General features: G+C 39.2%; 1 protein-coding gene and 1 long non-coding RNA gene across 10 annotated transcripts in view; one reads left to right on the forward strand and one right to left on the reverse strand.

The window, feature by feature from the left end:
* On the forward strand, positions 1-16,515 carry LOC102899192. 5 transcript variants are annotated; one of them, XR_006592844.1, is made up of 7 exons: positions 303-442; positions 2,634-2,803; positions 4,856-4,914; positions 6,378-6,471; positions 8,184-8,320; positions 12,630-15,076; positions 15,204-16,515. It is a non-coding gene; the product is annotated as an uncharacterized LOC102899192 (long non-coding RNA). The 5 variants fall into 5 exon arrangements; XR_006592849.1 differs by lacking the exons at positions 12,630-15,076; positions 15,204-16,515 and adding an exon at positions 25-164 and having other exon boundaries at positions 337-442; positions 8,184-9,088; XR_006592846.1 differs by lacking the exons at positions 12,630-15,076; positions 15,204-16,515 and adding an exon at positions 50-188 and having other exon boundaries at positions 337-442; positions 8,184-9,088.
* Positions 6,692-24,644, reverse strand: part of HSPH1 (heat shock protein family H (Hsp110) member 1) — a 24,075-nt gene continuing 6,122 nt past the window's right edge. For 3 of the 5 annotated variants that reach the window (XM_023250512.2, XM_023250511.1, XM_045050197.1), the window contains exons 5-18: positions 23,070-23,169; positions 21,814-21,947; positions 21,135-21,379; positions 20,083-20,311; positions 18,528-18,634; positions 18,146-18,279; positions 16,129-16,337; positions 14,372-14,503; positions 11,691-11,828; positions 10,691-10,816; positions 9,133-9,240; positions 8,934-9,053; positions 8,554-8,715; positions 6,692-7,593 (exon numbers count right to left, since the gene is read on the reverse strand). In XM_023250512.2, the coding sequence (XP_023106280.1) occupies positions 7,387-7,593; positions 8,554-8,715; positions 8,934-9,053; positions 9,133-9,240; positions 10,691-10,816; positions 11,691-11,828; positions 14,372-14,503; positions 16,129-16,337; positions 18,146-18,279; positions 18,528-18,634; positions 20,083-20,311; positions 21,135-21,379; positions 21,814-21,947; positions 23,070-23,169 (2,151 nt within the window). In that variant the 3' untranslated portion in view covers positions 6,692-7,386. The remainder of the gene's footprint in view (positions 7,594-8,553; positions 8,716-8,933; positions 9,054-9,132; positions 9,241-10,690; positions 10,817-11,690; positions 11,829-14,371; positions 14,504-16,128; positions 16,338-18,145; positions 18,280-18,527; positions 18,635-20,082; positions 20,312-21,134; positions 21,380-21,813; positions 21,948-23,069; positions 23,170-24,644) is intronic. The other 2 variants (XM_045050174.1, XM_045050154.1) reach the window with 1 other exon arrangement.

A 24,644-nucleotide genomic window follows, 5' to 3' on the forward strand; every position in this document is an offset into this window, starting at 1 on the left:
GCACGGCCTGCTTCCCTGTCGGCACCCCGGGCCGGCCTCTCTGTGTGGCAACCGGGGGACCGTCGCTGCCAGGTGGACCCCACAGGCCCCGGCCCGCCAGGCGCTGAAGAAGCCCCCTGGCCGCGGTCCTCCCTGCCGCGTCAGGGTGACGCATCCGCTCGGAGGTGCGGGGAGAGCCCAGGGAGGAGGTAGGAGCCGGCAGCCCCCGCGGGGCCGGGGGTGCCACACATCCTTCCATTCCTTCCGGAGCAGCAGCCCCTGTTTTAGGCAAAACATTTATGTATAGCGTTGCTATAGAATGTCCAGAACCCTCAAACAACACTTAACATCGTTTAGAAAGGGTCGGGCTGCTTATGACAACCAGATGAAGTGATGAGGCGCGTCATCCTCCATCGGACGCTGGATCCAAACAACAGCCGCAAAGGACGTTTGGGGGACCGAGGTACCTGGTCGGGCTGTTGTGCGGAGGAGGGGTTCCTTGGGCGCGACAGTGGACTTGAGGGGTGGGAGGACGAGGTCCCCGTTCGGAGAAGGTATGGGCGGGAGAGGTGACTGTCGCTGTGACTGGTCAAGGGTTCACGGCACTGTTCTGCCAATTTTTCTAAATAAAAAGGGAGGGGCGTTAAAAAAAAAAGCTACTCTGGCATTTGTCGTCATTTAGTGGGAAAGGGATAGTATTAAGGCAACTCTCTCGGAGGTTTTCAGTGCCAGTAAACAGGACGATTCACTAATTTTGACAATCACCCCTTCTTTGGCCCTGGGCAAATAGTGTCCTTGGCCTATGGATTATAAAGTCATGGTCCCTCAGAGCCTTTTTTTTTGGCGCCATCTGGCTTCTAGAACATTCCCAAACCTGGAAGTGGTTAGCAAAGAGGTAGCCCTGGGCACCCAGTGATGATAAATAGACTGAATTTCCACTCACCCCACAGTGGCTGGTTGGTTCACCGAGCAGGAAGACAGGCATGCGTTGACTGCCCATGTCTATTTCAAAAGCCACGCTTTTCAGAGAAAACATGAAAGGGAAGAAATTAAAAAATATCGTGTGTGTGTGTGTGTGTGCACGCGTGTGTGCAGTGATAGCAGGTAGGAGTAAACAGTATATGCTGATGTTGGAAAAGAAACCTAGCAAAGAGGAAGCCCCTCCCTACTCTTGGTGCGGCCAGCCTTCACCGCATACCTGCTCTGTGCCAAGATCCCCAAACACGTCGTGTAGACCAACTCCTTTCGTCCTCAAGGACGACCACTTTGTAGAGGGAGAAACGGAGCTTACGGAGGAAATTGGCTGGGGGAGGTCAATGTCAAAGCCATGCTGATTGTAAAATGTGGAGCCGGAATGGAACCCCCAGTATGTTTGACTTAAAAGCTATGGAAGCACTTAATTTGTCACCCAGTGCTATCCCCAACTGAGCTGGAGCCAGTATGGGGGATGTAGGGGGTTGTTTCCTGATTCTCTCCACTTTATTTGTTTTGTTTTTAATAATAAAAGACGAAAGCATTAAAAAGGGAGCACATTTGTTGGAAATCTCTGGGCTGCAGTATGTGTGCAGAGGATGTTGGGGTGAGGGGTGGTGGTGATGCAGGGGAGGAGCCCCTACGAGGACCAGAGTAAATAACTGCTACCATTCATTCAGTGGGCTGCACGGGGGCTCATTCTCCATATGCCTCAAGCCTTAAGTGAGGAAAACAGAAACCATTAAAACGATACACACAGACCTACGGAAAGGTGCCGGTAACCGTATCACATCAATCCCCAAGTCCCCCTAGGGGGAAGCGACAGGAGAGGCGGAGTGAGGAAGTTGGGTAGCTTAAGGGAGAATTGAACATCCATAGCCAAGGAGAAAAGGCTAAGTATAGAAAAATGTAAATGGATGGGCATATATCAGTTTATAGAATATAGCGTCACTGCTCGGAAAACGGAACTTCAGATACCTTGGCTGAAATATCAGCTATCACATACATCCTGTGTATAGTCAATAGCTCAATGGTTCTTGAGTTTGCAGGTTACACTCGCCTGGGAAGCCTTGCAAATCCTGATGCCCAGGCCCCATCCCAATCAGAATCTCTGTGGGTGTTTTCGTTTTTTGGTTTTTGTTTTTTTGTTTTTTTGTTTTTTTTTTAAACTTCTGGCATCTTTTAACTTGTAGCCTGCGTTGCAAATCACTGTTTCTGGGTCAGCGTTTAATGGAGAGGCAAGCTCGTTTTTCGGTTTTTGTTAAATTGTCTTGTTGTTTTAATGAACACTTGTAATTGTCTAACAGAACCAGTCCTCATCTTGATTCTTTTTATACACTGATACCTTGCTTAATCTTTCTCTCTCTTCTCTTCCTTTCTCTCTCTGCCTCTTTGTTTCTGTCTCGGTCGCAACCGGGGTTGCAAATACTGGATTAAGAGACTGTATTTGGTGGTGAAAAGCTTTGGTGTGTCAAAGAAGCATGGGCTTAGAAAGCTCTCTACAGCCTGGTGAGAAAATAACACATCTTAATACGGTTGCATTCAATGGATGATTGCAGAGAACAGATTCGGAGGCCTCTCACGGAGCGTTTGCAATGATGATAAAAGTGTATTTTCACCGCGCTGACCAACTTTTACCCCTGGGTGAGTACATGCTAACTTTTATCCCTCTGCTGCCATAGGGAGAACACTGCCTTTGGAGTCAGTCAGATCTAAGTTCTGATGAACCTCTCAACTTGGTCGGACTGTCCTTCACCCCATTTCCCCACTGGTAAAATGGGAAACATACCCTCAGAGGAGTGTGAAGCCCGAGTAGGAGCACCTAGCAGAGGGCTGAGGCACTCGGAGGCAGGTAAGTGCCAATATCCCCCCTTCTCTTTGTGTGCGATTTGGAAGCTCGTCGCTTTCCCTAGAGAGGCTCTCAAGGGGCAGGGGTCCTCTCTGGTTGTCACAACAGGAGCACCTAGTGGCACCTAGTGGGTAGAGATGAGGGATGCTGTTGAACACTGTATGAGGCGCCAGGCGGTCCCCATAACACAGTGCCACCTGCCTTAAGTAGATTAAGAATCGTTAAGGGACCCATGCTGTACTACAGTTCTGAGAAAATGAAACCGCCAGAGACTGCAAGAGCTAATTATTCTGAAGCTTTCAAATATGTCACACATGCTCATATTATTTACAAAACACATGCAAATACAGACTCAAAAATAACCAATTTCGACTGGTTGTCTTTTAGGAAGTACCCAATGCTAGCGAAGCTAGGCCATGGAGAGAAAACCATAGCACATTTGCCACCGCTAGCTGGAATGGCACGGGGGAAACTTTCTCCTCACCCTGCCCACTGGAGGGGCGTAACCACGCCCACAGTACATAGTACTTTGGGAAAGTGAATCTCTCTCTCCAAATATCATTAGAAGACTCCATCTCCCCAGAAAAGCATGACAGGGTTGTTTTGTGTGGATTACACAGAGAGAGTGACGTATTCCTGCACAGCAAATACCATAGTCTGGATAGAAGTCTGGATGGAAGTGGTAATGTGAATATATATATATACATATACACATATATATATATATACAAATGCCGCTGATAAAAGCGAGTCATTGGCAACAACCAAAGTTTATTTTTTGGACTTTCTGAAAGTAACTCTTGAAAGGCTTTTGAAACGAGGCATATTACATTTTTTTGATGGGGAATCAAGGACAATAAAAAGTAAACATTGGGGATTTGACCCAAGAAAGCTAATCATTGCTCAGACTTCACCAATGTTCATGATGAACTAGATTCCAGGGGTCTACAAGGGTAGACATTTTTTCCAAGTTTTTATTTAAATCCCAGTTGGTTAACACATAGTGTGATATTAGTTTTAGGTGTACAATATAGCGATTCATCACTTATATACAATACCCAGTATATCATTACTAGTGCCCTCCTTAACCCATTACCCATTTAACCCATCCCAGACCCACCTCCCTGCCAGTAACTCTCTAGTCTATTCTCTATAGGTAAAGAGTCTGTTTCCTAGTTTGCTTCTCTTTTTCACATGTTCGTCTGTTTTGTTTCTTAAATCCCACGTGAGTGTAATCATGTTTGTCTTTTATTTTGCTTAGCATAATACTCTATAGCTCCATACACATCATTGCAAATGGCAAGATTTCATTCTTTTTGATGGCTTATATTTCACTGTATGTATGTATGGGGGGTGTAATGTGAAATTTATTACATATATACATATACATGTGAGATATGGATCTCCCATCTTTATCCATCACTTGCTGGACATTTGGGCTCTCCATAATTTGGATACTGTTGATAATGTGCTGCTATAAACAGTGAGGTTCATGTATCTCTTTGAATCAGTATTTTTATGTCCTTTGGATAAATATTTATAGTGCAATTGCTGGATCATGGGGTAGTTCTATTTTTAAGTTTTTGAGGATCCTCTATACGGTTTTCCAGAGTGGCTGCACCAGTTTGCATTCCCACCAGCAATGCAAAAGGGTTCCTCTTTCTCCACATCCTCACCGACATCTGTTACCTGTGTTAATTTTAGATACTCTGATGGGTGTGAGGTGGTATCTCATTGTGGTTTTGATTTAGGTTTCCCTGATGATGAGTGATGTTGAACATCTTTTCATGTGTCTGTTGGCCATCTGTAGGTCTTCTTTGGGAAAATGCCTATTCATGTCTCCTGACCATTTTTTAACTGATTACTTTTTGGGGGGGCGGGGGTGTTGAGTTTGGTAAGTCCTTTAGGTGTTTTGGACACTGACCCTTTATCAGATACGTCATTAGCAAATATATTCTCCCATTCTGTAGCTTGCCTTTTGTTTCCTTTGTTTGGAGCTTTTTATCTTGATAAAGTCCCAATAGTTTATTTTTGCCTTTGTTTCTCTTGCCTCAGGAGACATATATAGTAAGAAGTTGCCACAGCCAATGTCAGGTTACTGCCCATGTTCTCCGGTGAGTAGATATTTTTAGGAATAATTGTCAGAAAGTGACCATTTAAGTTAAAATTAAATATAAAATTCCATGTTTTGTTAAATAGAGCATTTATCCAAACTACTCCATGCCTTGAGGATTCTAAGGGATTGCTAGATAAATCACAATTGTGTGATATTATGATATATATTAGAATATTAACATGTATCATGAAGTAGTCAACGTTGACAATGTTGTTTTCCAACATCCAAAAATGCAATCTTCAGGTCTGCAAACTATAGCTAGTTGAGCCATTTAAAAAAACCCAAAAAACAAAAAACGACTTCATCTTTACAGACAAGTGATACTACAGAAAACTTCCCATCTTTAATACTGATTTAGGACAGGCTGATAGTTCCTCTGTCCTCAGGTACTATTTGGGGATGGAAGAAAAAAGTTTTCCCATTCTTGTTATTTTAAAATCTTTCATCTTTTACGAGCTTCCCAATTGTACACAGAACACTAACCTACCTTCACCTGTCAATGGGGAACTGTACAATGAGCATGTATTAGTGTGCATTAAGAGAACAGAAGGGGGGCGCCTGGGTGGCTCAGTCGGTTGAGCATCCGACTTCAGCTCAGGTCACGATCTCACGGTTCGTGAGTTCGAGCCCCGCATCAGGCTCTGGGCTGATGGCTCGGAGCCTGGAGCCTGCTTCCGATTCTGTGTCTCCCTCTCTCTCTGCCCCTCCCCCATTCATGCTCTGTCTCTGTCTCAAAAATAAATAAACATTAAAAAAAAATTAAAAAAAAAGAACAGAAGAAAAACCACGAGGTCAACTCTACATGGAAAAACAAAGTTAAAAGAAATTGCAAAGTGGGAAAATGTTTGAATGTTGGCAAATGGTTAAGATCCTCAATAGTAACATGGAAAATCAATAAACACTACAAATAAGAACGAATAAAACCTTTACGAAACACACGTAGGCAAACAAATTCATAATGTCGGAAGTACAAGCCACACGTAACAAAAGACAAGTTACTTAGTGCAGAATGACTGTTGAGTGTGGGATTTAAGATTGGAGTAGCTGGAGTGCCGGGGCTGTTTTAAGGACTAAACTCTGAAAAGCCTGACACACAGTAGCTAAATAGATTATTGTAATAGACTGGCAGCACATAAAAGATGAATTCCGCCCCTTGGTGAGGGAAAATTGGTCCTCATTAAAAGAGCATAAAACTGCTGCCCTTAGTGGGTATAGCGTGGTTGTCATCTATCCTAAATGAGCATGTCTTCCCCACCCCACCCCCGACACTTCTTGTCCTTAGAAAATATGCAGATAGAGACAGGATTCACCGCGGGATTAATTATAGATTAAAAGACCCAGACAAACCGCTCTCCACCGGCACTGGGACCGGTTAAAGTAGTTTTATGTATGTCTTCACATTGGAACTCTGTAGAGCAGTAAAGTTACAACACCTAACTGTATTTCTCTCCTTGGTCACAGTTTTAGAAAACATCCTACACAACAGTGGAACACGCATACCCGTCCCCACACACACCCGTCATCAGGAGGAAAAGGCTCGAAAGATACGCAACAGGTTAATGTTTTCTTTTGGGTGTTGGGAGTTACATTCAACTTTATATTAAAGACCATGTTTAATATAATAAACATATGCTACTTTTCTATCGGGAGAAAGCATATGTAAGGGGTATCAGAAAAGGGAAAATTGGGATTTTTCATACGAAAGAACTTCATTTCTGCTACAGTTTACATGCTTTCCCTCTCCCTCAGTCCCATTTAAGTTAGTGACAAAACCGTTTAGAAATGACACCATGAGATGAACTTTATTTTAAAGCTCATAAAAGCTTCACAATATCAGTGACAAACAGAATCCACATTTCTTCCAATTTACGCCTTCACATGACAATGTGCTGTATAACAAGAGATAGAGTTGAAAGTTTTTGTTCTGCATGCTGCTAACACATTTCACTAGCTTTTGCTTTACTCATTGGATTTTTTTAATATCAAAGCAAAAAGTCATATTCTATTGGACAGAATTAATATTAGAAAGCCCTTATGAAATCAGACTTAGTCTTGTTTATAAACATCCACACCCACACACGTGCTGAAATGGAGAGCAAAATGCAAGAAAACTACCTTGGCAGGAACAAATGCTTCAAGATTTTAATCACAGCCCTCTTGAACAAGCAGTACAGTTTATTTTCTCCAAAAGACAAAAGTCAAATTCATCCTCAGTGATGCAAATGGGAATACTGCACAGAAGCTTAGTATGAATTCACAATTCCACAGGAATCTGAGAGTTACCAAGGCAATTTTCCCTTTTAGGATCATAAAGACTACAGACTGAAGCTTTTTTCTCTTTCCATATAATACACAAAATTTCTAAACATCCTTAAAAAAGAAAATATAAATAGTCTCAGTATGTTATGTAGAGTCACATACTGTGGCAGAAACATCTACTGACTGAAGGACGAAGCCGACGTAGTGTGCTCTAGTCCAAGTCCATGTTAACGGGCCTCTTCTCGTGAGGGTAACACTCCCCGTTCTGACGTGGAGGCTCGGCACCCAGATTTTCTGTGCCTTCTAAATCTTCTTCCTTTTTATCAGTATTTGGGCCATTTGGAGTTCTTTCCAGTTTGGGTGACTCGATCTTTGGTTTGGGTTGTGTTACGACGGGTTCACAGGTGTTATTCAACTCCTAAGCAAGGAAAACAAAACTGGTCATCAGGGTAACTCAGATCCATCCAATCATTTTCAATTACTTTCATAACACACGTGAACGGGTACATTTCTACCAACTCCAATTATATACAGCTCAAGGAATTCATTTTCTCGTTACACTTGCCCAAAACTATAGCTTGAGGCCTGATCAAGAGAGAAGAGAATATTCTTGTAGGATGTGTCAGGAACTTGCAAAGTACTCCTAGATTATATTATCTCACTTAATCCTCACAACAGTATTAGAAAGTAGGAATTATGATCCCCGTCTATGTAGGAGAGAGAAGATGGTTCAGAAAGGCTGGATAATTTAACCTCACGATCAGATCAGGAAAACCAGTGAGTGAAGAGCTGGGATTCAAGTTTACAGCCCCCTGACTTCAAAGGCTCACGATTCTTTAACCTTCACTGTGTTTAAACATTCTTGCAGATGAAAAGCATTCTTTGGTTTTCTTCTCAGCTTTCTTTAAAGCCTCACACACTTGGCAAGTCCTTCCTTGATACAATACCAATCTGGGTCCTTCTCCAGTGCCCGGAATCCTAACACTCTACCTTCATTTGTGCCCGCAGCACCTGACACCATCTGATACACTTCCTTCCGCACTTGTAAGCTGCGAAGCCTTCCTCGAACCAGCAGGTGGACTGTGACAGGGGCGGGGACTGCCTCTGTACGCTCAGTTTAACCTGTGACCAATGGCTGCCCCATGGTAGGCGCTCAACAAATGTATTTATTGAAGTAAATGAATAATGAAGAAAAGGGAATTTTACAGAAACATAAGGTCTTCTGTATTTTGAAGTATCAACAGTGAACTAGTAAGAAATCTGGTTTCAGTCAGAATGAGGTAAAGACTGATCAAAGAAAGAATTGTCTCAAGTTCACAGGATTACAACTGGAGTCCCGAAGAACACACAGGAGTAAACATTAGACGTTAATGCTTACCTTTATTTTTGCTTTAATTTCCTGAGCACGTACAACTGGATCCTGGTCAAGACTCTTTTTAGCCTGAGCATTCATGAGGTTGTTCATCCACTCCATCACTTCATTAACAGACTTCTCAACCTTTTTCATCTCAGACTCATCAATATGATTGTATTTCTCATCCTGAATGGAAAAAAAGCACAGTTATCCTGTGAAACGAAGTATTTAACAATAACATCTCACCTGACCCAATTTTCCATGAAGTTCAAACCTACCTCTGGTCTCAAACACAAAAACAAATGTCTCACTTAGGAAGATGTGTTCACAACGAAGGCTCCTCAACTTAGTATTAGTTTATTAAAATCTAGGTTAACTTCCTTGCGATGTATAAAAAGACTTACATTATTTCTGAAGTCCGCGGCTATCTTGGCATAGTGCTGCAGTCTCTGTCCCAGTTCTTCAAACATTTTTGGTCGTTCCTCAGCTTCTTGAAACCGAACTTTAACTGGAGTGCCAATTTTCTAAAACAAAATGTAATAAATTAGCATTTGTCTAACTGCATCTCAGAAGTCTGTAGTCTAGGGGGAGAGAAGGGCTTACCATTAATTCTTCCAACTTGTCAACATATGCTTGTTTAGCTTGGTCCTCTCCCTCTTCATAGAGCCAGTTTTCGGTCTCCGTGAGCAATCTCAAAAAATTTTGGTGATCCTGTATAGGAAACAGAAGAGAATCCGTATCAGTTGCAACTTTACTGCAAAAATCTTCACAGCAAAACAGTCATCCTCAGAAGTGTTAAACGCTAAGTAACCAATCTTACTTCTAGGAAGGCATTCTGATTAGCTGGATTCTCTTTACTGAAAAGTTATCAAGGAGCAATAAACACTACCCGTGCCATACATTTTGCATGAGGGATGAACTGTAATTCTTTGGCTTCTCTTTTACACAGGGACATCTGAGAATTTTTGGTAAGCTGCTTACTGACTTAATGATGTATCTCAGAAGTCCAGTGTTGGACAATCTATACACTGAAATGTGGTTATGGAAGAGCAGTTCTCTTCCCGTTCTCCAAAGCAACTGGGCCTTGACTAAGTAACTTTCTATTCACTCCCACAACTACCGAATACTGAAAGGGAGATGTCAGACAAGTTGACAACAATTCAATCACTGAACCTAAATCATTTCCGAACCAATTCATGTAATTATTTCTACTCTAGCCTGAGGAGGTCTACCCTATTTTGGGTCATCTCTCCTTCAGAATCCAAACCATCTAAGAAATTCAGGAAGTGTCGGGGCAGAGCCAAAAACCAAAAGTTTATTACAAGGTAGCTCAAGGATCTTAGAACAAAACAGACTCCTCCAAGTTTAAATTCTTGTAACTTTAGGATTAATCCCTAAACCATCCCAAATTTCTATCTAGCCAATTTTTTTCCAAGTCCCATCTTTCATAGTTGGGCTTCTGGGATTTACTCAGAGCCACACTGACTTTGGGAGCTTAGAAAAGGGCTAAGGGGAATAATGTGCTCAATAAACTTTGGAACAACTGCATGAACAAGTCTTATGGGATAAAACAATGACCACAGAGCAGGCAAGGGAACCAGTCATTAAAAAAAAAAAAAAAAGGTCTGAGGTCTTTAAAAGCAAGGTTTTTTCCTCTTATTCATCCCTCTAGCCCCCATACCTTTAGTGTCACAGACTCTGAATAAATGTCTGATAGGTTCTTTCTTGTGGATGATAACAACTAAAGGGTCACTGGGATAAGTTAGAATGTAAAATTGCACATCACTAACGGGCCTCTTTCCGAGACTTTGTTTATACAATTTCTATTTCAAGTTTTCCGTTTTCAAAAAGCTCGTTACATAATCTAGTAGAGATTTAAATGTCAGACTTGAGATGAAACACTTTATGAGATTATCTGAGTAAAACCAGAACGTGGGGCACCTGGGTGGCTCGGTTAGTTAAGCATCCAAGTCTTGATTTCAGCTCAGGTCATGATCTCACGGTTTGGGAGACTGAGCCCAGCATCAGGCTCTGTGCGGACAGCACGGAGCCTGCTTGGGATTCTCTCTCTCCCTCTGCTCCTCCCCATCTTGTGAGCGTGCATGTGCGCTTTCTCTCAAAATAAACTCAGAAAAAGAAAACAACAATGCTCTACACATACCTGCTCACATATAAATTTTTCATATGGTCCACACAACTTGTCCCTGAACTCATACACATATTCCTCCACCGCATTTTTAGCATCGTTTCTTTCCTTTTCCAATTTATCTTGCATTATCATCTTACCCTGTCAGAAAACAGAAAAGGTCAATTCTAGTCTTCTGTTATCTGTAACTAAATTTTAACTAGACTCTGGTGTTAAAATCAACAATTATATACCCCCGCCCCCAAAAGTGTTAACAGTTCTAGCATACACCTCATGAATCTTCCAATAAATCTTACAAAGTTCTTCATTTACTATATACACATAGTAGGTTGTGATTTAAAAAAAAAAAAAATTAGGTAATAAATTACATAGCTTCCGCATCTCAGGTTTAATACCAAGGGGGGAAAAACCCAATCCGCTGTAATTTATTATTTTTTTTAGGTAGTTATACGATCGTCTCCTATTAGGATTAATATCGGCAAGCGTATAATGGTCACACCATTCTGCCACCATATTTGAAATTAAGGACTATAAATTTATTTACCCACTTATGAAATATAAGTGAGGTATAATTATTAAATTTCTAAGCACAATGTTGCCATCTCAGCAAAATAAAACGGAATCTCAATTATGTTCACATATTCTAGACTACAAAGAAGCACAATGTACTTTAACAGAAATATGTAGTGTGGCCTGAAATACCAATTGTATTGTGCTCTGTGCTAGGACATACTGGCATCCGATTTCTTCCAAGAACTTGGGCAATCAATTATATACCTGGCAGAATGATCTACGGTACAGCTTTCTTTCAAAAGGATGCAAAACTATAAATAAAGCTTGTTAAAAACATTAAATTGGAAAACCATTAGTTATGGACTCATCCTATTCCTAAAACTGTATAGAACTTGGGAGTATGGGAAAGAAGTGTACGTATTTATCTATTAGAAATATTGGGTAACAGGGCCAAACAACTAAGTACACAGCAGAATGAAAAATATTTACCTGAAGCACTTACCTCTGTCTCAATATACATGTTAAGAAGGTCTTTCCCTAACTGCCAGACCAAGTTGGCTTCAATAGGCAGCTCAACATTCACCACCTTTATTTTGGGTTTTTTAGCTTCTGGAGGCTGGTCAACTTTCTTTTCATTTACCTTAGGGAAGGGGTAAAAAAGAAGTGGAAAAATTCTCACATAATCCTTGAAACAATGACAACAGTATCTCCCTATCATACTTACTGATGACTTAGGCAAAAATAAAGTCCCTAAACTTTAGAAGAATGTCGAAGACCGTCTAATTCCCACCACACATTTTACACTGGGCTGCAGTTACAAGTTAAACATGTCATACTTTCCTTCAAGAATTCAGGATATTTTTCTCTTTGCATGGTAAATTTAATCTCTCCTGCTAAAGCTTTTCTTCATAGTTCTCTAATTTTTAACCCCCTTCAACAATATTTCAGACTCCAAAAGTCAAAAATATTATTAAATTGCCACATCTTTAAATAATAGTCTAGAACCTTAATAGTAACAAGATAGATTATGACCAATGCTAAGCATGTTAGGACCAATCTACTCCTGTAATATATACTTAAATCCCTGTATCCCACTATTATACCTGTTGCAATTATAACTAGCACTATACTGATGAGTGCCTTTTAAAGTTTCCTGCTGAATGCGGGGATTATATACATACACACACACCCATACATATATGTAAGTATATGTGTAAGTATCCTTATTCCTATTATCTGTCTTTGAGTGATCCCACTTTTCACAAGCAACTCTGTAAGGTAAAAAGAGACAAAGAGCCTTAATATAGAAAGTGAAATGATGCAGCAAACACTAACAATTTACTGCAGTTTTTAAAAATATGTAAATACAGGGCTAAAGAAGTAAGTATCTCTCCTATTGCCTTTAATTTTCCAGGACTTTTCTGTGTTTCCATTTCTACAGGCTCCTACTAGCTGAGATGGTAAAGAACACAATTTAGGAAACTCAGCTGTAGAACAGATTAGAAAAACCAAGGGGTATAAAACATATACCCTGACTGGCTGGGATGGCCAAATAGGAAAGAATAGCCCATCGATACGGCAAACACCACCGGTGGATAATTCTGGGGAGTTAAAAAAAAAAAAAAAAAAAAAAAGATTGAAGCTCTAGGCACGTCATAGAAGAAACTGGGACTTGAAAAAGGTTCAGCGGCTTGCCTAAAATGATGAAGACAGAGACGGGACTAGAACTCCTGTTTCCCAGACTTATTTCAGTATTCCTGAGTCACAGGTCTCAGTGCGGCCAGCTGCCTCACCCACAATGATCTTGCCAATCAGCCCGCAGTCCCCATGCCTTCTTCACTCTAGTGCACAGACTCCCCAACAGACTATGCATGCTCCGGGGGCACGAACCACAAGGAAAATGAGTTAGATGACATCTACACCTAGCAAAACACAGGAGTACGACAGATATTTGGGAAACGAATGGATGACAGCACATGTGTGGCAGTGAAGTCAGCATAAGACTCTCTGACGGTCCAACATTAAACCGACTACTGACTAAACCAATACATCACAAAATGGCACTTGACAAGGCACGGATGAAGAATCTCCAAAGTAGTATGTGACAGTGTTCCAGAGGGTCTGCTGCTATCAGTCCCACCTACAACTAAGAATATGAGATGGTGCCCCATGTTATGTTCCAGACAGGTACTGAGACCATCAGCACAAGTCAGTTCATGCTCAACGCTACGTGAAGGGGAAGGATGGGGACGGCAGGGAGCTGTTGTGGCAAAGAAAGCAAAGCTGCTTCACCACCACCTCCACCACCACGCAACTCTGGAAGAGAAGAAAAAGGCGGCTTTCAGAGAGTCAGGAACTAAAGCTCATAGTAGGACCCCCCCCCACCCCGCCAGGACCAATGAGGGCATGAGATTAAAAACTGAAAGCTTTTACCAAGTGTATAATGTATTTTTGCCAATGAACAATTCTAGAATTCATCGGAGGGTAAGAGAGAACCAAATCACTAATGAAAGATTAATAATTTACATGCAACTTGCACAAAAAGTGGAAGTTCTGCAAAGCACAGAATGATCTGGAGTTACAATGGAAACTTGGCGGTATCTATTGGACCATGAATTTTAAAGGTTTGCTTATTAGAAGCTGTCATTTATTCAAGGGACACCACACAAATCATTTAGCTTCCAATACATACTGTGGAAGCATGGCAAAGCAAAATTACTTTGAGGTACGATCTGGTTGTTACCAGATCATAATTAATTTGACAGGTCACTTGAGAGGAGAAAAAAGTTTACTAGACTCCTATAGCCCGTGTATTTATCATCAGACTAATGCAAGTAAGAACTCATCACACAGCACTGGGATGTAGCTCTTTCTGCTCCTCACATTAGCAGATACGTCTGGCACCAGAGAAGACAAGAAATGCCATGCATTCATCTCTTGTTGCTTGGAGCAGCAGTTCATCAAGAGAAGCTGTCATGTTTAAAGCAGGATATTCAGTTTCCTGAGTTGAGCTTGAGTACCTCTAACTCATTTTAATTGAAAAACACATAAAAAATTAACAGAAGAAAAATCCTACCCAGAATAAGATAACTTGGTGCTTGCTCTTGAAACTGCAGATTTAATATCATTAATGATCACATGTTGCAACATTGTCTAAAGGAATGAACTAGAAGAGTCACTCACTTTGTCAGCATCTGGGATTTTGTTTTCTTCTGAGGTAAGTTCAGGTGAAGGGGGAGACTGTGAGGTTTGTTGACCATCAGTTTGTACCTGGGGCTGTGTTCCAGCTTCACTGTTGTCTTGCTGGATATTTTTCTGAAATGAAAGCCCAGGCACAAAGGATGTAGAAAGCAGGTGTACTTGTATAAATTTAATAGGTTATAGGGCACCAAAGACAGTACACTCAATTTCTGAAGTCTTAATAAGTGGGGGAAAAAAGAGACTGGATAAAAGCAAAATAAACACATGAAAACTCCTTACAAATCTTAAACCTGTAAGAAATTCTTTCAACGATAGCAGTTAATATAGTTAAATAACCAAGTAGTAGGCATTTTGATTGATGTGATGAGTCAAGAACTCTCCTTTAAGAAACTTTCACCTAGCTTTGTACAGCTCTTAAGCTCTCAAAAGCACAAAAAGTAGGTTGACTCCAGGCCTCTCTCCCAAAAACAAGATTCCAAAACTTAAATTTCACCAGCAGCTGTGAGCATCTCAACACAGCTCCATTTCAATGAAATGAACAGTTGCATAAAATAGCCAACTATCAGTCATTCAGCGATGCATCATTTCAGCTTACAGATACCCAAGACCGCATCCGTCCCCACCTTCTTTTTGGGATCCAGCCATTTCCACCTCAGAAGATCTCAGGATAAAGAATATACGCTACATGTTAGTAGAACTCAATCCCCAATAATCAGTGCTTGCTATACTCTTTTCCCATCTTCGGGAAAAGCCCAAAACATTCTAATTTAACTACTTTCTATCCACCCTGAAGCCTCTTAAAATTTTCTTTCAGAACTTCAAGATTCTAAGGCAGACACTGAAGTATTCAAAAACAAGGCACTCATGATGTAAATATACCCAAAAGGCACTAAGAGATTGATACAACAGGTATTAGAATAATGGTATCTGTCACCAAATGGCAAAGTATATGGCACTGGTCATTTAACTCATTATTTTGAAATTTTTCTAAATGAGAAAATGAAGGCTCAGATGTAAATGTTCTTTAAACGTTCTAGAAATGGTAACAGTGTTAATAGAGTTGTGTGGCCACAGGATACCATACTTTCTCACATGTTAACTAAAACATTACACCACCTGCCTCTTCACATAAGCTATTTGTGATTATTATCCAAAAGTAAACTCTAACAGTTAATCTATCTTGAAGTTTCTTAAAATTCTTCTGCACTCATGCTAACAAAAGTCTAAATTAAGAACGTGAACAATAACAACTTTCTATTCTCTATGTAGATACTTCTCTTCCCTCCTCCCACAATACAGCAAGCCATGTAAACAAAAGTGCAAACCATGTAAATAAAAGCAAGTCCTGAAATACCAAAGTCAACTTCACAATTTTTAAAAATAATCTTTAATATTTGGTATATATTCCACCACATTAATTTTTTTAAGTCTTTTTTCTTAATCATCAGTCAACACCGCCTTCTCAATATGTGGTCGATGCCTTTAAAAAAATAATTCAGAGAAACTTTATGACTCTAGTTATATTGTAATGTGCCAGTTCAAATTAAGCTATATAGAATTTAATCATAAGTCATCAAATTCTGGGCTGTATATTGTCATCACCTAGCAATTGCTATTATCACCCTTACCCAAAATTCTAATCAAAATTAAGAAACATGTATTTTAACCTTTCCCTACCCTTCTCCTATAGAATTAAATCTACTATATATTCAAACACAAAGGGTGATCCAGAAACTTACCTCGGTGTCTGAGTTTTCTGCTGGTCTTTGATTTGGACACTCCATGTCTGTTTCAACAGAAGATACTTCATTCTCCTCAGTTGGGACTTTCTCCACCATAGATGCTGTAGAGATGGTGAAAATGCCATGGGTATTGACTCGCACTTTCACTTTCACTCTAGATTTTTCTCCATCTTTCTGCGCAGAAACATTCTGAACTACGAAGCGGCCTGGAACAAAAAGAAATTGGCAATTTTAGAAGTGCATCTAAATCTCCATAAAGAAGTCAAAGGCCTGAAAATACAGCTTGAAAGTATGCTAGTCCTAAATCTCCCCAATTTTCTCTACCAACTGAATTAAGAATCTTTTTCACTACAAACATAAACTCAGTTATATGGTAAACTTCAATGCTTTGAGATTAGTCTTAATATGCCATAAAACCTTCAAAAGCAAGGGCACTCTTGTGATTGGGTGTATTTAACATAGATATTGCACTGCTGACAAGCAGTCCCTGCCTCCTCCTACCCTGTTTCTCCAGATTGGTGCTAAGGGACAAACTAGACTGGAAAATCTGTTACCAAGTGTAAGGTAGATGGCTCTCAAGCGATATCAAGCACCAGATGCATTTTAATCCCACAGGGTCTTTAGGGAATACGTTTTTCTGACTGAATAATCAAAACATTTCCCTAGGTCTTAAATACGAGAGGTTTTGATAACCCCTGTTTATCAAAGTCTGAAATTACTATGCAAAATACAGTAGTTCCAGAGCCATTACTCAGGGGGGGTTAAGAGTGTGGACTCTGGCCTGGGCTTGAACCCAGGCTATGTGTCCTAATTCAAGTTATTTAACCTATGTTTCCATGGACAGAGTTGGCAAGTGTTTACAGTGAGCATGTAAAACTACAGAACCAAGTGCTAAGTGTTAGCTATCATCTCCACCAATAGCTTTGTTCCAGAGATCACTAAACCAAAATTAAGTATTTTGAACCTCATATGTGCAAAGCACTATATGGGATTTAACAGCCCTATATTTAAGGTGCTGTCTACACAAACACAGAAAGTTACATATTTAATTACCAGGTCAGTGAAAGATGTTGGAATTGACATTCAATAATTATCAGATCACTAGAGGTCAGGAAATAATTTAAAGAAACAGCATTTACTATGGGGCATCCAAGACAAGTCACAGGAGAAAGAGAAATTCAAGACCGTTCTTTAAGTATGTCTAAGCTTTTTGGTTTTGGTGGTAACATGTTAACTTGATGACATACTAAAAAACCTGGGTTATACCCTTTGCATGATGGGGAATTAATGCATAGAACCCAACCTATCTATTAAAAGTTCAGTCTCTATTCAACAATTTCTTAGCAATAAATTCGTAAAAACTGTTTAAAAACAAAACCAAACAATCTGTGCCAGTACACTTTTAGTCTTAAATAACAAGAAAGAAGACACAAGTGGTCAGGTCAGACTCCTTCAAACAACTTCATTACAAAAAGGTACGGGGCAAGGGTGAGTCCGGAACACATCTAGCAATGCTGGCGAATTTCGCCCTCAGCCTGGGAAAGAGACATGGCCACGCAGGAAGATGTATCTGTAGCTCTCCAACGGACTTCCAATAACTAGGAGTCAAAACAGACAGATAGTGCCAAACCTCTCCAAGAAAAGTGTACCAAAAAAGATGTACTTTTTTCACTGGGCTCTGAGGCAGGTTTTAAGTTGGAAGTAACGTGCCATCCAGAAGAAAGGTTAACAGTAAAAGTAGGTGCTGATGCTTTAAATAGAGACTGCATCAGAAGAGAAAAAACACTGAAGAGTCCCTAAACACAAATATGTGGAAGTAACAGTGGCACCAGCAAGTCATTTCATCTCTACTGGCCAATTTCTTCATCCATAGAAGGAAAAGACTCCTCCATCACCATTATTCTAAACCAACGATGTCTTTACATGGAATTCTACTCCACTCGACATCAAGAAAAATTTTTACATTTGTACACTAAGTCTTTAAAAGCATAAACACACAAAATTAATGGCTCACCTATTTTTGCTTCTGGATATGGAACTCCTTGAGGGTCAGAATAGAAAGCTTCTAGCTCAAAAGGTCCCCTTCTCAAGAAAGTGAGAACTTTGGAGAAAGGAGCAGCATGGTTTCGACTAAATACTTCATGCACACTAGAGGAAAGGAAAAAGCATTCAGTATTGCAAACATGTAAACTTACTGTGCTACACAAACTGAATAAACACTCTGAGATCTCTACCAATTCTAGCCCACCATTTATTAACACCAAAATGAGAGAAATATTTTGATCAGGTTGGTTGTTCAAAGATCCCAATAATCAGACTCTCAACTGTAAAAGTCATTTGTTAATTTTCCTTGATATTAAAATACAGTATTTGAATAGTTATCTTCTGCTACCTACCCTTCAGTATCTTCTGAATCATGGTTCCACACCAGAGATATTGGAAAGGGAACTGCATCCGTGATGGAAAATTCTCTAACTTTGAATGCTGGGGAAAGAATTGCACACTTAAAAGGAAAAAAGAAAAAGGATTATCAGGAGGCTATGAATAAATAATTGCACTCACCCTTTAATTAAAATCAGATATCAAGTTTAAATTCAAAATCAAAATTGCTTACGGTACACACTGTCTTAAGTGCAAAGGATTTATCATCTAAATACTATGCCAATCACTAAATATAAAGACAGATAATACAATGAATCTTAGGATGGCAACAGTTAACTAACAGCAAGTTTCATAGGAGCTTGGGAAAAAACATGGACCTTTCCAGAAATGTCCTGACAGCAACTTCAATTACAAGCTGTACCACTTTTGAACCTGTGTATATATCCACAAACAGCTCTGTCCACATCATCTTTCGAATGTCTAAGAAACTGAAAAAAGATAAAACCCCAAATATTCATATTTTCAAGGAATTTTATGAAGGAGGTGATGGTAAATTCACATTTGGGGTAGATGACACCCAACAGACAGGTGGATTTAGAGTAGTTACATAAAAATGACTAAACATGTAACTACGCTAAAAGTCAGTTTCTGATTAGCATAGGACCCTTCAAAAGAGAGACCAAAAGTGAGCTCTTCCTCTAAAGAAATGATACACTTCTGATGTTCTGGGGAGTTGGGAGACTTCTTAGGGAAGGGGGCATACTCCATTATCAAGGAAAAAAGCAAAAACAAAAACCCCATGATGAATCATGATGATACAACAGATAATTAACAATAATGAGTACCTATATGTTCTTCTTTAAGTATTAAGTATAGTCCTTCTAAATATCTTTGTGTATAGAATCTCTTGCTTTGCTTTATATCAAAAATAACTGTACGAACTAGAATAAAATTTAAGGATTGTTAACTTGAAACTTAGTCAAAACTACTTACATCAGACTGCGATATCCTAACTACAGATGCTGCTTTTCTTATCAACAACTTCTAGTTTTGGTGCTTTTGCTCTGCCAAACACACTTGAGCCTCTGAGCCACTTTCTTACTTGATAAGCAAGTTAAAATCAATTAGGGGGAAGGGGGTCAGCTATTTTCTAAAATCACTTGTTAACTAATACTCCTAGCCCAGGAAATTTCCCCCAAATCAATTCCTTATTGCACCCCATTGTTATTCTAATCCCCCTGTGTGCTTTGTAACAACTGTCAACACCACACAACTGATTCATGCTTTACAGTTGTGTTTCCCGTGTCTCCTCAGAATCATGCCTATTCCTAATCCACAGTTCAAGAAACATCAGCTGCAAATTTCTTTTAATCAGAAATTTCCTAGATGTTCCAGATCTGAAAATCCTGGTCTCCCCACAGCCTTAACAGATGTTTTTGGAAGCGTGCTCCCTTGTGATATCTATTAGACACAAGGCTCTGCTTACTGTATGACCCCACCACAATGAAACAAAGCAGAAATGGCTTAAGGAACGAGCAGCAAGAGAAAGGAGGGCTGAGAACGTAATACCTGCAGTGCACATCCTCTAGCTACTGCTTCATCCGCATTGAGTGTCGTGCTAATATCTTTTCCAAAGAATCGGGCAATTTTTTCTTTCACGGCTGGAATTCGTGTAGTGCCTCCAACGATCTCAACCGCACTCACATCTTCAACTCTGAGCTGAGTCTGTTCCAGAAGGGAATGAAGGGGAGCTTCTATCTTTTGCAGGAGGTCAGCACAGAGTTCTTCAAATTGTGCCCTTGGCAAATAAGAGGAACACTATAAATTTTTAGAAAAAGCATCTGAAAGTCAATACTTTGTTCTATTTTTTTTGAAAATAATAATATTAACCCAATGAATTTGTTTTTCCTCAGACAACCTCCATTCCGTATGGGCCAAATTTAACTGTACTGTAATTTGTTAACTTTAAAAAAAAAAAAAAAAAAAAAAAAAAAATATATATATATATATATACACACACAGAAGAGGTACAGAAAAGAAATGGGAGAAAAATTAGTTCTACCAGCATTAATGGAAAAAAAAATCACTATTCAGACTGCCGTTTTACTCCTAAATGGTTTTTGTGAAACCATTATTCAATTACTAGCCCAGAAACACCGAGAGTTGATAAACACTAAAAAGATTTCATCATGAGGACACTTAGCAAAGATCTTTTTAAAAAACCTCTTTGTAGGGGCACCTGGGTGGCTCAGCTGGTTAAGTGTCCAACTTCGGCTCAGGTCATGATCTCGCAGTTCATGAGTTGAAGTCCCACGTCAGGCTCTCTGATGTCAGCACAGAACCTGCTTCAGATCCTCTGTCCTCACCCCCCACCCCCACTCTCTCTCTCTCTCAAAAATAAACAAACATTAAAAAAAAACCAACAAAACCTATTCTTTAAAAAAATAAAAAACCTTTTCGCACAAGTGACCCTAATTCTAATGGTGTGAACAGTCCTAGTATATAGCATATAATCTTGAAAATGTGGACCAAGATTCTCAACACCACAGCTAGACTGACACCTGGGCTATAGTTTCAGCAAGAAGTTTCTTCTGTTTAATCTAGCAGAATTCAAGACGCACCTGTTCATCTTTCCGGAAACATCTTTGTCATTCATAAAGCACTCGATATTCAGTGGTAGGTCTGTGCTGTTAGAGCTCATTAGCTTTTTCAATTTTTCACATTCTTGATACAGACGGAGCAGTGCTCGAATCTTGGATTTTGCATCCAACTTGTACTTAGTTTTAAATTCTGCACAAAAATGTTCCACCAACTTTTCATCAAAGTTTTTCCCTCCTAAGAAAGGATCAAAAGCTGTTCCTAGTACCTAATTTAGTTAAAACAACAAATAATCTGGTTATTTTCAATCATATTTTTAATCAGAATCTTAAATATTACTACACAAACAACTAAAGACTAATAAGATCAAAACTTTTATTTAAATTTTAGTAACATGAAATCTAAGAAAAATGTTACCACCAAATCCAAATGAAATGCTGAATCTCTAATTTACTTTTAATGATTACATAGAAGATAATCTTAAAATGCTTCTCCTTCCTAAGCAAGAACACTTAAGGGTCTCCTAAAATAATCACGTCATCTTTATGGGGAGCAGTGTTAGGAATAAGTCCTTGTTACTACAGTACCCCAAATTCTGCTTCCTAAGAAGCACAAAGTCAAGAAGGCTCAGTAGCTTAAAGTAATGACAACTACAACACATTTAATATGTTTTGGTCATTTAGTTCAAATTTATGACTTTACCTTCAATTTTCCCTTGTTAAAGGCACAGGCAGACACTTGAAAAGCTGAGTGTCCCATATCAACAAAAACCACTATCCGAGGTTTCTCATCCAGGCTTGGGAGATCCTGCTTATAAATTCCGTAATTCAAAGCAACTACAAAAAAATAACTGTTTCAATTCCTTGTTTCACATTTTCTTAGGAATTTCATCATTACCAAAAGAATTATACATGCAGGAAACTTGGTGAACACGTTTCTTTCACACCTGACTTCATACTAATTTTCATGGCATAAGTTTTTCCCTTTCTGATTTTAGAACAATGCTCTATTACTTTTCAATGAAGAGATGTGACAAAGAAAATGTACAAGGTGCAAATACAATGAAATGTAACCACAAACATTAGCAGGCTAATTACACCATACTTACATTTTAACCACAACCTGCCAGGAGAATGCTTATCCAAAAAAATTAAGAATTTAATATACAACTATAGCAATGGCAGTTCCTACCAATTTCTTTTTAGAGCCAAGGCAAATAACTCATCTATCTTAAGGAGACTGGGTCAGCTTTTTCTGAACTTTGAAGCCACCATATTTCTAAACATGTATAGCCTAAGGATACACCTTTATTGATACTTGAATTAAGAGTTTTAAAGAATACACATATTAGAAATATTCTGGAATAAAGTCTTACTTGCTTTGTCTGAATACACTAAATTGTAACTTGACTTTTTGTTCACCTGTAATCATAAAAAACTAGTAAAGGCTCTAGGAGGAAGGAACCGTGACTGGTCCGCTCACCACCCTATCTGTACCTAACACAATGTCTGGCAAATGGTACAGCTTAAATCAATATTTGATAGAAAATGAGTGATCAATGACTAAGGGGGAAAAATTTTTTTAACCTCATTAATACTCATAGCCATGGTAGCTGTGAAACCCAAAATCCTAAGGTTTGGGGAAAATTTAACTATAAAAACCATATGAGGAAATAAAAAACTAAATCCAACACACATAATACAAAGGACTGAAATATATACCTAGAAGTACTTCCTAATGACAACAGATTCATAAACTGACACAGTGACCATTTCTCATTAAACATAAGCATCTGAAAAAAAAAACAGAATTCCTGCTTTCAAATCTAACCCATGTCTTTTAATAGGCTATGTTTCTATGGGTACATGAAAAAAATGTTTGGCTAGGATATCTGACTTGTCTTAACTCAGTTTTGATAGTATATTCACTTCTACACAAAGGTAGCTTTTTTTTCTTACCAGCTGTCATGTCATTCATAAGTCGTAGGCAGTTTAGGCCAACTATTTGTGCAGCATCTAATACAGATCGCCTCTCAGCATCTGTGAAGAAAGAGGGGACCTACCAACAAGAAAACAAAGAACCTTAAGTTGTCTAGAACACACACAAATTCCTCATGACCACTTATAACACATTAACAACAGTCCAGATAAATATGTGCCTATCAAAGTTATAAAACAGAAACAGACATTTACACTTAGTTTCTAGCAAGTTCCGTAACTTTCAGAAGAGTATCTGTTTAAAAAAAAAATGCCCCGAAACTGTATTATCAAAGTAATCTTTACTATAACCAAATTGTAACCCCAAATAAAAATTAATCAGGAGTCTTCACTAAGACATAGTGACAACTGCCTCTACCTAATGAAAGAAAGCTTTAAATCTAAGTGTATGAAATACCATTTCCAAGCTAGTCTGAAATTTCTTATTTGGAAACCACAATGCTAAGTCAACATTTAATGTTAAACGTAACTAAACTACAGACAATACTACAGGTACCTAAAGGTAACGCACAGCTAATTCTCGTATACACCACCGCCCTGCAGTTTGCTATTCACTGTATTCAAGCATTAATAGATGATGGGGTACCTCCTAATTCTGTAGACTTGTTAAGATTACAAAAACATTTTTTGGCAAAGCCTGTTGATATTCCTAAAAAGAAGAGCAAAAACAGCTCAAGGGATGGGATGAAATTTCTTATGGTGCTGACCTGTGCTTTAGCTAGGTTAATTCTTTTGATCACTTTCTAGGACAGCACTTTAACTAGGACACTCTTCAGGAGAATCTAACAATACATTCATAGAATCACTTAACTAGAAAGTACCTAAGAGAAAACTTAGTACAGTGGCTTTCATTTTTTTCCCCAAAGTATTTGTAGCTGCTTCAGAAAGAGAGGCAAGAGCAAAAGTGGGTCTCTGCTCACTTTTCAAATCGGGAACACTGCTTTCAGCAGTTTTTCCATATTAGCTTACTTAGGAAAAAAAAAAAAAAGGAAAAATTACTGACTTGTAACTTAATTCTTAATTTTACCAGAGATTAATATTATTTCTCCATGCAACAGCCCAATACTTCTTTTTAGTAGAACATATTCTGTCTTGCAAGGGCAAGACAGGGCTCTCTGCCTCATCCTTTCACATCCTAGGACACACTGTCACCAAAGCTTCTGACTGGTCTGGGCAGGCCACCCTGCTCATGTTGTAATGCAAAGACCACGCATGATGTAGTCCGTTACAGACAGTCTTAGTGCGGAGCATAACCAGAGCAGATCAAAAGGTGACCCTACACATTTGGGAAAGCAGAATTTACAGCTGCTTTTTGGCGTCCAAATAAAAGACTGACTTCTGTCCTTTTCAAATACCCCTTGATAACTTATCAACTGTCCACTGATAGTGGATTTTCCAGTGCTAAAAATCTTTTAAGTTTTGTCACTACTGGTAGGTTACATCATAAAACTTCTAGTGAACTGGTTCACAATGGACAGAATTCTGAAAATCCCCGTTAAGCGTACAGGTTGTCTAACAGTGTTGTTAACGGACAGC

The sequence above is a fragment of the Felis catus genome, chromosome A1 (genome assembly GCF_018350175.1).
Source record: "Felis catus isolate Fca126 chromosome A1, F.catus_Fca126_mat1.0, whole genome shotgun sequence".
NCBI lineage: Eukaryota > Metazoa > Chordata > Mammalia > Carnivora > Felidae > Felis > Felis catus.